The sequence below is a fragment of the Epinephelus lanceolatus genome, chromosome 16 (assembly GCF_041903045.1).
Source record: "Epinephelus lanceolatus isolate andai-2023 chromosome 16, ASM4190304v1, whole genome shotgun sequence".
NCBI classification, from domain to species: domain Eukaryota; kingdom Metazoa; phylum Chordata; class Actinopteri; order Perciformes; family Serranidae; genus Epinephelus; species Epinephelus lanceolatus.
The window spans coordinates 17,524,178-17,538,230 of NC_135749.1; the positions used below are offsets into that span (position 1 = coordinate 17,524,178).

The window sequence follows — 14,053 nt, forward strand, 5'->3', positions numbered from 1 at the left end:
AGAGTCACCTGGTCAAAAATCATGGGCCTTTATGTCAATGTGGTGGAAGTGACTTTCCTTTAGCTCGCCTCACTGTCTGGTGCCCATCTGGACCTTTGTCAAGTACACTTGAATAGATGAGTCACGTGTAGGTGTGTGTGTGAGTGTGTGTGTGATTCTCTGAGCCTGTGCCAGCGTCTTGTTTTATTGTTAAGCAGGAAAACTTATTGGCCTCATGCCAAGTTCCCTTTTTGCCTTTGAGTTTCTCTTTGACACAAAAGTGTAGAGGTGTGTGTGTGAAGAGGTGTGTGTGGACTCATGAACTCATGCATTGTATGTCAGTGGAAGTTGTTTATGAGAGCGGAGGTCAACACACTGTTCTCTTGTGGAGAACACTGGATTTAGTGCAGGTAGTCCCCCGAAAGAGTGAATTTCTCACATCCGGAGAGTTTTCCCATTGAACTGGAAAAAGAAAGTCACATGGAGTCCAGTTGTGTAGCTCTCTCAAACACACACACACACACACCCACACACACACACACACACACACACACACACACACACACACACACAGACTGCTGCCCTGTCTGATGTCTGGGTGTGTGTGACTCAGGGGGGAAATTGGAATTTGTTTGGTGTAATTAGGTAATTACTTTTAGATTAATTGTTGTTTGAATAAGATTTTTATCTCTCCCTCCCATAATAGGTTCTGCAGCTTGAATAGTCATATCGCGTGTGTGTGTTATATCCACCTACTAATTCTCCCTGCTTGTTTTATCTTGCAGCGATTATGGAGGTCCACGAGGACTTCTTTGCCTATAAAAGTGGGATCTACAAACACACTGACGTCAGCTTCACCAAGCCTTCACAGTACCGCAAACACGGCACACACTCGATCAGGATTATTGGGTGAGTTACCAGTTTACAGTAACAGTGCACAACATTTAATAACAACCCTTTTCCCGCTGTCTTGTGAAACAACAGCATTTTAAGGCCCAGACACATCAAACCAACATCAAAGACATAGTTGCAACAAAGGCCGACTGTTGCATCACCTCATGTTGCCTGTGTCTCAGGCAAAAAGTTGCACTTGAACACAACGCAAAGACTACAGCTAATGGCCAACTAGCACATACATTCCGCGTCTGCGTGAAAAGAAATTACTCTCCATACCAGCAGGTGGCGGTAGTAACATCACAACCCAATGTTAAAGAACAAAGGACACCATGTGCTAAAGCGCTCAATGGCTAAAAAAAAAATCTTACCTAATATAACAAGTTTGTTTCAATCTCACGCCCTCTTGACTTTAGTCATTTGTTTACTTTCCTCACTTCCTTTTTCTCTTCTACTGCGCTGAGTTGAACTGCCAATCAGTTTGATTTCTCAGCAACGGGCTCCGCTGTCTCCATTGCCGATTCAACATTCTGAATCGGCCGACAAAAAGCAGACAAGGGCTGACTAGTGCCAACAGGGTGGGACACACTGCCAAAATTAGGGTGACAGACACTAACCGACAGCCAGACCTTGGTGTGTCAGGCTCTTGCTCTCACAGCATGGCCCTAAGAAGAGGTTTCACTCTGTGCACAAACCCGTTTAGACTCAACATAAACACCTTTGAGATTGTGCTAGGATTTCATGCCTTTTGATGATGAAAGCTTTTGTTCAGTTTGAGTTATTGATGGGAAAACCATGTGCAACGTTCCACAAACTTGATTTAATGGGTTCTGGACAAAAACATTTACCTTCCCTCCTCCCGATCTGAGTCCTCGTACGTCTGGTTTCACTGTTGCTACATGTTCAACAGATGCCATTTCAGCAGAAAAAGGGTTTATTAGGGATGAATCAGATTTGAATTGAATAGCTGCTGGTATCAGATTTCATACAAAGCCTCACCTGCACGTGTGTTTGCACACAGCTAAGAGCATACGTGTCGACAAGCCCCCCACTCCCAGTCTGTTGCTCTTGGAGACACACCTTGGCTCCACTCCTCCGTCTGCCCCAGACAAGGCCTCCCCCTCCTTCTTCCTCTATCTAGCAACTACGACGACCACAAATATGCAGGCGGGCAGACGGCTGACACACCTGGATTACCTGCCCCCACCCACCTGTCTCTCGTTATTCCCCCCCTTGCTTTCTTGCTACCTCTCTGTGATGTCTCCATCATCGCTCCTCAGCCGGCCATCTGACTCACTGACCGCCCCACTTCCTCTTCTTTCTCTCCTCTCCATACCCAAGCCAAAACACTCTTGTTATCATTTAGACTACCTGCAGACAGACAGGTAGTTCACTGCTGTTTTTATGTGTTGTCTGGGGGGCAGTGAGAGGCTTCAGTCTGTTAAAAAGTCACATTCCTCTCACTTGTAAATATCTGGCAAGGGGTCCTCCAGCTGGTTTTGAAGTGTGCCTGTAATGACAATGATACATTGCAGTGCACTAGTCTCACTTTCCAAATTATAAAAATGAGCAGCTCCCTCGTAATGGGTGTCTAATGAGGGCTGAGGAATGTGTATTTGAGAGCATCTGACTGTATCGTAGTACCTCAGCATCTGAGCTCATCCCTAAACATCCATTTTTCCAGACATACAGTAGTATCTCAGCGCTGTGATAAAAGCAGTCTCTCTGCTTTTATCTGATCGGCCACTGGTGCAGACAAAACACAACCCATATACAAGCAGCTTTTTATGTCCCTTTAATGGGCATGTCTTGGATGTATATTTTATTTTTTTCAGATCAGATGGCGGGTTTAGGCATGTGTGTGACAAACACTCAGCCTCCAACCTGTACTTAGCTTGTTTGAACAACATCCTTCATAAGCATGCGCTGCTGTGAGCTCCCCTTATGGAAAACTGGATGCACAGGTCTCTCTTACAGACTCTTACAGTACTCTTTTTCACCAACATGGAACTGCTTATGGTACCTGCACCTAATTTTGAACCATTCAGAGCAATTCAGCCAAAAATAAATTGGTTCAGAAGTCAAAATGTTGGTTCTCAGCTGGAACCAAAAAAAAGTGACGACATCAGTGGCTGTGTCATTTTCTACAGGTTGGAAAGAGAGGATGGAGAAGGCAATGATGGAGAAGTCAAATGACGAAACAGGAGGGAAAAAAATGGAGCATGCAGTGGTCTCACTAAGAGTTGGTCAATCATTCGCAAGGAATCAATGTAATCCGTGATTTTGCTGCTACTGTTAACTTGCATTGTGCATTGTGCAACACCCTACGTTGGTGACACATTCTTGATTACAATAGTTGCATGCAAACAAGTGGAGATGGTTTGTTCGCTAGATAGCGCCAAGGTTCAAAGAATCTTGAATGAAACAGAACCAACAAGAACCAGAGCTGATCTGGTGGAATAAGAGTATCTGTGGACTGTAGTTGCATCTCTACAGTCTCAGTTTGTCAGTGAACTGTGGAGGTATGGAGGATGTGAGATGATGCTGAAGATGTGGATTCCCAACTTCCCTGAATGCCTCCTGCTCTTTGGCACCTTCTACTGACTCCTCAGCGCTCACTGAGCTAGTGGATGTGGATGTACCAGCGACATCTGGGTTTTGGGGCGGATGGAGTGAAACGAAGAGAGGCGGGGGTTACATAGTGTTTTGAGCTCCAACCTGCCAGCCACAGGCATCAGTGTGTTTACATAGGCCAAATCCCATAGCGGTGCGTTCCTTTAAGCCCAGGGCCTGGGAAAGTTTGTGGAAAGAGCATTGAGGTCCACTGTGGTGGAAAGGGCATTGTCTGGGCCGCTGATCCTGACTGCACCGGACAGAGAGAGGGGGATCAAACCTCGGAGAAGAGGTCAGGGGTGGGCTGAGGGGCGTTGGGGAAGGGCGGGGCACATGGGCACAGCGGTATGCCCATCATTGTCCCGGAGTGAGCAAGTGAGCTGATTGGAGGCCAGATAAGAGATCAGCGGTGGTCCGATCCTGTCTGGCTCTGTCCATACCAATAAATATGCAGGCAGGCAGGCATGCATATGGGATCACACACACCCACCCACACACACACACACACACACACACACACACACACATACACACGCAGGCAGGTGTGAATGTGCCCTCAGTCACAAACATGAATCCCATCTGTCCAGCCTATTTCAGATTGTAGTTGTTTACACAGCTGTTTTTAACGTGTCTGCTTCTTTTCGATGTGACATCTGACTCCAGTCGCGGGCTAATAAAGACACACGCTGATAGAAGCTTGGCACTATCTGCCAGTGTTGTGGTGGCAGGCTACTGAGTTGGCAGAGTCTGAGACCAGCCACTCTATTTCCCAGCATTCCTTTCCCTCATAAAAGATAACAAGCGATTGGGCACCGGGAGTCTCTTGGGAAACGAAAGGCCTGGAGTGCAAAAACAGGATGGGAATTGGCTTTGGGAGAATGTTTTGATCATGACAAGCAGAAACGGCGGGCGTCTAAAAGTTGGCAGTGGCTAAGCTAAGACCAAAGCGCAAGGCATGATGGGAATTTATGGGCCTTTGCTAATGTTTCCTGAGAACAAAGTTGCTGGCGAGGACAGAGGGTAAAGATAGGCCTCTAAGTTCAGACCTGCACGTGTATATTTGTGCATTTTTTTGTGTTGTTGTCTGTGACAGGATTGAGGTGGTGTTCACTTCCTCGTAACCTACCCTCTCCTTCCTGTTTCATGTCTGGAGTACGGAAATGGCAGAGGAAAAGGGGAACTCCTTGTTCTTTGGATTGGAATGATGTAGGAGTGAAACTAGGCGGTGTCCAGCCATAAATACTTTGTTTTCAGGATGTTGTTATTAACAAGATGAAAGTTTTTTCCCCCTTCTTGAACACTACCTATACCTCTTCCTGCTTTTCTTCATCAAATAATGCCAAGCGTGTTTTAGGTGAGCACATTCCTGAGAAGTGTTTACACCTGACATGTTTGTTGGATGGCATCCTTTATAAATAGCATTTCAACTCTGGCACAGCTGATTTGATAAGTCTATTTAAAGATATTTTGTTGTCCTGTTGTTTGGCTCTTCACTTTGAGTAACCATCCTCTCTGTTTGTGTGCCAGGTGGGGAGAGGAGAGAAACTTTGATGGGACATCAAAAAAATATTGGGTAAGTTGTTTCAGTGTGCAAAACAAACCAGATTTTAGCCAGTAACTGTCTTGAACACTGTGCTTTATCTAATGAATAAATTCACATTTTAAAGGGAGTGTTTCATAGTTTTGTTAATAGGGATGGGGTGATATTGATTTTTTGCGCATTGCAATGAAGAACACTGAATTTTACCTAACGGGATAATCATGAATATTGTGTCCAGCAGTACCCAAAGGGACTGCTGGGCAACCAACAATCAGTGTTCTCATGGTTACAGAATTCCTGGAAACAGTTTTGAATATACATTGTTTACAAAAATATGTTCATAAAAATCCCCAAACATGCCTTAACGTTACGTGAAATACTTTCCTCGTATCACCAATTTAAAATCCAGTGCTGCGCTGTGTGACTGTTGAAGCGTCACTAGTGTCATGTGACACACATAGACCATACCAGAGTGTCATCACATCATCGACAAGGTCACACACCCTTTTGTGGGAAAGAAACATCCTGTCACATCAGGAGAGAAGCAGGAAAAAGCTGAAAAACTGTTGCACAAAGGATCAACCCATGCTTTCACACTGCGCTTTGAGGCACATGACATTCTGAATATTCACTGTCAGTGAAGTAAATGGATAAATGATGCTTGTGACAGTTACTACTGATGGATAGCTAAGGTTAGCTTTAGCGGGAGGCTGCTGCGGTGAGTCACAGTCATACACTACAGCTTCATCTGACTGTCGTCTCCAACTAAATCTCAGCCTATAGTTCAAACAGTTGTCTATTAATGGGTTGGTTATTTGGAAACAACACTGTGCTTGTGATTCCTGGTGATTCAATCACATATACATATTTAAAACTACTTAAATAAAGTCAGGAAAAGGGGTTGAATATGGAAACGTTATGGAAAAGTTTTAAAAAATGAATTGGGTTGTACTCCATATGCACCAACCTCAAAGAATAACAATATTAGTTTCTTAACAAAATGTAAGGTAAAGTAAATCCAGTATATTTTAGTGCCATTTTTAGAGTTTAAGCATATCTTTATGATTATGGGAATAGTATCGTGAATCGCAATTATTTTGGCCAGGATAATCGAGACATGAAATTTTCATACTGTCCCATGCCTTGTTTCCATTGAATGAATGTAACCAGGTGCTATATATGCATTCTCAAATTAAATTCTGCCCTTATTAATACTAAGTTTGACTTTGCTTTTCCTCTCAGATTGCTGCCAACTCCTGGGGGAAGAACTGGGGAGAGAACGGCTACTTCCGTATCGCCCGCGGGGACAACGAGTGTGAGATTGAAACATTTGTGATTGGTGTGTGGGGCAGGATCACGATGGAGGACATGCACAACCACCATCACCACCATCGTCGCCGTCACATTTAGAGACACGACAGATGTTTAAACTCCACAGAGACCTTTGTTTATAATCCCACCTATAGATGGTTTTTACCCCCCTGCCCCCAAGGAGAACCACACACAAGAGTCTCAGCACATCCCCTTATCCATCAAGCTGGCTGGGACAGCCGCAAAATCAACCCCAGAGCCTGTCAACCCTCATTTTCAATACAACCTCCCTTCTCCTTCACCTTTGCCCCTTTTAAGAGAACAACCCTCCTCGCTGTCCGTTTAACTCAAGGTTTATGGCACCAAAAACAACTCAAACTAAGCTAAAGCTGTTTTACATTGCCTTACATTCAGGCACCTCAGGTACCTACTCATCCAAAGACCACACTTCCCAGATTCCTCAGAGTAGCATCTGGTGAAACACATTCATGTCAAAGTTGGGTGGTGACAGAAAGAGAAGCTCAAACCGATCTTTTTATTCTTCTCCGTGCTTCTTTGTCAACCCGAACCTTTAGTCTTTTCTAAATCCAGACAGACACAATTTCAGAGGGACAGCTTGGAAAAGAGGAAATCCGAGAGCCAGATTATCAGACATCAGACCTTTTCAGAGAGACACACCCAGCCGACGTGTGTAACACGATAATATATCATAGATGACCTTACTGACATTTACCTGTCAGCTATAGGGAGGCACAGTTCGGGCCATTCCCTCAGTTTCAGAGAGGACACTTGTACAGAGTTAGTAGCTGCAGGCAGAAGAGTTTCTCACACATTCCAGTAAAAAGCGTAGAATCGGACACTGGAGACTCTTGTTGATGTGACGTGTAAGATTACAAGAACTCTGATTTGGGATTTTTAGGAGGATTTACACTGCCATCGACAATGATCAACCTTAAAAATGGCTCCCAACACAAAAGCTAAACCTTCTTCTACATGTCTAAACAGTGTCAGCACATCAAATTAAACATGCATCATTTGAACAATGATAAACATATAAATAACAACCGTGCTGCCATTTTTAACCCCACCATCTGATTGAAAAGATAAAACTCTGATGCATTCTCCGAAAGATTGTAATGCCTTAAAGAAACAGAGTTGTTTTGACCACTGAGAGTTTTTGTGAATAGTAGTCTTAATTTGCTCTGTTCTGTGTACACTGTTACAATTTGAGATAAAGAAGTTATTTTTTTGTTTCAGTTATATTGTGAAGATTTATTTTACTACTTGTTTTACGATGTACTGTATGTAGTAACTTTCATAACACACTCATCACTCAGTCGCTTTTCCTGCTTGTGCTTCTACATAGTTGTAAGTGTTTGACCACAGTGAGGAGGATGAGGTGGGGATGCTGCTGCTAAAGTCCAGTCTGTGCTACAGTATTAGTTTGATGCATTTCTTGTGTAATAAATGTGTAAAAGCCACTTTTAACTAATGCAGAAAGCCACACAGTTTGCAGATGAGCTCTTTGGTTTAATGTTCTCACTTTAATTTTTATTGTTTTCTGCTAGAAAACTTTAACATGTTGCGACTTATCAGCCATGTGCCTCTCTGTGCTGCACCGCTTTATGATGTCTTTATTTCAACCGATTGCGGGCTGATTGAGGGATTTTCAGATCTTTGTGGAGCACAGCCTCACTTGAAAAGGAAAGCATGGTGTATTATTACCACTTACCTTAAATTACATCCTGGTGTGCTTCAGCTGTAACTTCAAACGGCTTTTTCTATATCTATATCATCGTGTCTTGTGATCTTTAAGGTCCATCTCCTTCAGGCATGTATAAGCAGATAAAAAGCAAAGAGAAACGTCTGGATGGACAGGCAGTGTGTAATGTGGTGGATAGATAAGTGGTTATTGCATGTTTCTCATGCAATGTGACTCTTTGCTTTCATTCTGAAGTGAGCGAGGGCATGGAAAGGTGAAGAGCGGCCCGTCAACGTGAGATGCACGACAGGTTTACAATAAACAACACCAAGGACAATGTGAAACTGAGCTCTTTGGCCTGCAGAGTGATTATCACAATCCTCTGTCAGGAGAAAGAAGGAGGTTCTTCTTTTATATATTTTCATCTGTGGGCATGTTGCTATAACTCCTTTACAAGAGAGAAAAAGATCAATGGACAAAACTGAAGTTGCGCAATTGATTAACGTTGCTATTGTGCAGTCCTCAGTGAAAGTGCACAGATTTGTTTGACTGTGTCAATACAATTTATTCTCACCAGAAATTGGGAAGCTTTTAATATTGATTCTTAGGAAATATGTCATAACCCTCTCAAGAGCAGCGACAGTGTGAGATGCACAAGTTCAGGTAGCGTATCCTCATACAACGGTTCGTATGACATCTAGCGATTTACACCTTATTTCCACGTGTATGCGAGTCCACCTGAAGTCTGTTCATTCCTATGAGAACCTGCGTGATCGCTGATGTGTTTGCGAAACTCCTTCTTCCATTTGTTTTTTTTGGTGTGGAATTTGCCTCGTGTACACATGGACAGATCATATACACTTTGCCACAGGAAGTTCTCATGAAAACAAATTTATTTATACTTTTTTTTTTAAAATGAAAAATTCGATAGCATTTTTAGCTAGCTGTTATTGGTAGCATGCTAGCTGTGTAACATATAGAGTTCCTGCATAGTGGATCATGCGTATTTTAACAAAGACACAAAACTTTAAGACAAAATTGGCTACACACCTGACAGACCAACCTTCTTACATATTCGTTGCGAGGCATTTTTGGTCCTGGTTTTGTTTCTGTGATGCTCCATGTGCATATTCCACAAGATTGGACAATGAAAAATACTCAAAATTAAATTTCCAAGCGTTCCAATCCATCCTTAAAGAGATGCAATTCCTTGTGTGAACACTAGGGGCACATACTATATGGAGATAAGGACATTTAAAACCATGTGGAAATGAAGCGTAAGTGCCCCAGGAATGACGTTAATATAAATTTTCGTACGTTACGTAAAGTTAGGTTAGGTTTAGGAAAAGAAACATGGTGACGACGTGCCTTAAAATAAGTCAAAGTTCACTTGGTGTCACCTGGTTCTCAACACCAGTCTCCTGTGGGAATGTCCCGTGTTTTGTGACCATCCCAACTTGCCTCTTTATGCGCATGGGAGAAGTTTTCTGTGTAGGCTTTCTCTCAAAAACCTGTTCTGACAGAAATCTGTTTACTTTAACCCACAGCGCAAGTTTTTTCCTCACCTTAATCACAAAATCTCTTTCTGCTAAAAAAGCCCTCTTGGAAAACTTCTCCCAGTAGCCCTCTTTACAGGGACTACTTCTTTATTTAGTCCAGTCAGTGTGTTGGTCATGTGATCACAGCCCTCTCAAATATGTGAGTTATACATGAATTACTGACTCATAATTAGGTGGAATATATACGGATTTTGGTGCTTTACTTTTTGAAGGTATATGTAAAAACAGTGCATGAGAACAGCCTGGTTCAGGTTACAGACTGAATGAACTGGTGTGTATCAGTGGCCTGAGAAAAACAGTTTCCATGCAGAGGGGAGTATTAGAATCTGACCAAAGCTAGATGAGGTATTTTATTGTCAGTGTCCATTTATTTTGCTGTTTGATTAACTGTCATTAAGATTCACTGTTATCTGGACCTAAATGTTACATATGACACTGAATATTTATAGAAAAGAGGGGTAAAAAATGTTCATGAGGAACACGATATGTGCCATGTTAATTATAACTTTGAGAGATACATTTCAGTGGGACCAATAATAACTATAACAATATTCTGCAAAACCCAAGTCTATTCCATAGAACTCGATCTTACTTTCAGCAACAGTATTCTCTGACTTCACAACCTCTCCTCCAAAAAACAAAAACAGGAGCTGCAGCAGACATCCACTCAGAAGTTGTGTATTTTATGTAAAATGACCCACTCCATATTCACTGATGACTTTATAGACTTTATTTATGACAAGATGTGTAAATTATATACTTTTATTTCTTGTTTTCCTGTGCAATGTTTTATTATCTCTCTGTCTCTTGTATTGTGTGCAGTAAATGCAATACCACGTTCGTGTTCACTTGTGCGGCACAATAAAGTCTTTCCAAAACCACGCGGTCTCGTTGTGAACACTTGCACCTGTTTGTATCGTATCCTTGAAGTATTTAAATAAAGTGATATTATCAGGGGGAAAAATGTGTTATTTAGTCTGCACGTATGAAGGTTAGATGGTTGAGAAGGTGTGTGATTTTTAGGAACATCAGGGATCAGTGAGCCACAATGGGAGGGACTGGGTACAGGGTGTTCAGGGGGAAGCTCCATGGGACGAGGCCGGGTGGGATGAGGACAGTTTTTATAAGGTCCTGCTGTGTCAGCATACTCTTCCATCACTGAGAGCAATAACTTTGACCATCAGTCAGTGGGAGACACAGCCCAAGAGTGCGCATAATCCATCATAATATCAGAATCTAAACAATTAGAATAAAAAAATTAAGAACATACAAGCTCTTAATCTTATCATTGACCTAATTAGAAACCAAAGATCCACACAGATAGGTCAGCAGATTCAAAATACTGAGACTGTACTGTACAAACTTTGATGATGTAAATATCTATTTTTTCATCATAATGTGGCACAAAATATATTGTGGCACACAGATGATCAAAAATCATAATGGTTGTTTAATTTCGATGCGTCTAAGTTTGTGAGCTTTGTCACAAAAACCAAGAACAGAATGTATATTTAATAAGTGTTAGATGTTTTTGTGTGTAATTTATGAGCTTAGACGATGAGGAAGAGCTGATTGTGAAATGTGTCTGAGTTGGTTTTCTAGATCATGTCAGATTCATGGACTTTTTATTTTGTGTATTGAAGTGTATACGCAGCACTATGGATCTGGCGTCAGTGAGTTTGTGATGTAAGAGAAAGTCTGGCTACGTGTAGTCATACAGTATGAATGACTATGACAAAAATAATAATGCACAGACTAACTGACGTGACAATTTACAGTGTCTCTTGTCTATTTTCTTGTGTACGTGTGTTTTCCTCTCAGCTAAATCTCTTTAAAAACACAACAAAATTAACTTTAAATATTAAATTCAATTATTAAAGGGGAACTGGGCCCACTGTCGAAATTCATACTTTTTCCCTATGGTCTAAGACAGTCCAAAAATATTAGTAAACATGAACGACTCTTTCCAAAATCCAAAAACTACAGTGCTAAAACTCAAATTTGTGATGTCATCAAGTATTGAGTCTGGAGCTGCTCCACAGACAACGAACTGGGAAAGATGTTTAAGATAACACCGACTGTGTTTCCATAGGCATAAATAACTAATTAACAGTAAGTTATGTAACAGAAAAAAAATAAATGGCGGCAACAGCAGCGTCTCACTTCTCAAGAAACAGAATTTTGTCTTTTGATAATGGCAGGCCGAGACTGGTGCCACTGTGGAGGACAGTGTTATACGAGGAGTGTAGCTGCTTTCAGTAATAATGTTGAGTGGGTAACTAGTAGGTTTTTGTGGTTAAAAGAAAAAGAGAAAGTGCGCTTAGGGCAAACAGCTGTTGGCAATCAGAGCTGAGAAGAAATTAGCAGCTAAGTTGTTAAGTACTATCAAATGTACAGTGTCATGTTTAATATTTCCTGCCTCTGTCATCTCCCATGTTGTTTTTAAAGGCATCACAGGCACCATACGGGGAATATGAATAAACTGATTTCTCTGTGCTCATGTCAAAAACATATCCCGGATATGATCATAACAGGGATACGCCTCTTGAACGAGTTATTCGTGTCCATGTAAGCACCCAGAGGAATGATCTGAGTATATAGGCACATTTTCTGTTTCAGAACTGAGAACACTACAACACTACTCATAAAGCTCATTTGAGTATAAAAACGAAAAACATTCAGTGCTTCCATAAAACCAGGCTCCTGTTCATTGTCTATGGAGCAGCTCAAGACTTTACACTTTTAAACGTTTGAGACTTTCTTCTCTGGCTTTGAGAGCGAGTAACTCATGGCCACAAATATTTATTGAACTTTCCTGAGCCACTGAAACAACATATTGGGATTCTTAATTTAAGTGGTGTTCCCTTTTAAACTCTCTACAAAAAAGAATCCAATCTTCACTCTTAACACAAATATACTTTCCATTTTCCCCTCCTTAAATTTGTTTTGGTGTGTGAGTGTGTTTAGCATGTCTGTATCCCACATAAACACCTGGGTGAACATCTGCCTCAGACAGGGACAGTGTTATAACTGAGAGTGAACTGATGTGAGAGAAGTTGCAGGTCTGTAAAATCAGCCACATTGAGCGAATCATCACATACAGTATATCAACAGACTCTGTCAGTGAAAACTACCAGGTGTTATCACCGACGTCATGTTCTACAAACTTCGGCTAATAAGAGGTTGAACAGACCTGCTGCGTCCAGCACGGCATGCCTCGGAGGGGTGATCTTAACCTCGCATTCCTGCATTGAATCGCTCACCTATGAAACTTTTTAATGAGATTAGGAGTATATGTATAGCTCACTTTAAGTTACACTTCAACCGTAAGTACACATTTGTTCTGGTTGGTTTCTCTTGGTAACACGTGGCAGAAAATATCTATTGGTGCAGTTTTACAAGCTTAAAAATGTCCTGCTGTTGAGATAGGAATCTAATTTTCTATAGAAAATGTCACTACTTAAAAAATAATCTCATATTTTATTTCTTACCACATCGATGCCCAGAAAAAAATGTGTTTTGCTGTGTAAATAAAGTTATGTTTTATGTAAAAACATGTAATTAAAATATGCTATTGGTCATTTGCTTCCCTTGTTTTGGGTAAAATAATATTATAGCACTTAAACGTCATCCAATACTTATAATTTCGTATGATTTTCTGAGATGATTACAACACCAGGACTTTGACCTGGAAACTATTAATCCTTTTAAATCTTTTACTATAATCCCTCACAAAAAAAGTGCTCATACAAGCTCCTTGTAGTGTTGAAAAATGTTATGATCATTTCTCACAGTTTACTTTGTGCATGTGTGAAGCGACAGATTAATGAAACCACCACCACCATTCCCACGTCCTCAATTTTTACAACCCTGGCTCTATAAAATCTCCCATTGTGTATCTGCAGTAAATAAATATTGTAAATCATTTAGTCGATTTGCTAAAATGTGAACATTCGCCAAGTCATCCCACAGGCTATTAGGACCTGGCCTCTGCGAAGGCTTCAGAGTGTGTTATGAAAGAATCTGGAGAGGAGCACACAATATTACAGAGCTTATCTCATCACAGCAGCCACAGCGACCAAGTATGGAAACTTGGATCAAGGGATCTGTCCGGTGACTGTTTACATTTCTCTCATTGTTTCTGCGTCACCAAGTAGCCAAAGCATTCATTACCCCAGCAGCTACTGCTCCTCTCCTCCCAGCTGATGGTGAGGAATGGATGAGTACCAAGAAAGAGGAGGAAGTGGTTATTAAAGACAGAGGCAGTGGAACAATCAGTGGCTGGAGACCCCACCCTGGTTCCCCCCCGGTCCTGGGACATGATCTTCTCCTCAGGTTGTGCTGTGCCTGCTCTGCACACACACACGCAGACACAAACACCAGTTTTCCATGTGCTGTCTGTACTTGAGTGTACTCAGGGGATGTCAACAAACATGTTGGCTGCCAGAGGCAAAA

General features: G+C 41.7%; 1 protein-coding gene across 1 annotated transcript in view; it reads left to right on the forward strand.

Annotated features, from left to right (window-relative positions):
* The window catches only part of tinagl1 (tubulointerstitial nephritis antigen-like 1), a 30,290-nt gene extending 22,476 nt beyond the window's left edge, over positions 1–7,814 (forward strand). The window contains exons 10-12 of the mRNA XM_033637148.2: positions 765–888; positions 5,014–5,059; positions 6,269–7,814. Of these exons, the coding sequence (XP_033493039.1) occupies positions 765–888; positions 5,014–5,059; positions 6,269–6,436 (338 nt within the window). The 3' untranslated portion in view covers positions 6,437–7,814. The remainder of the gene's footprint in view (positions 1–764; positions 889–5,013; positions 5,060–6,268) is intronic.
* The last annotated feature ends 6,239 nt before the right edge of the window (positions 7,815–14,053 follow it).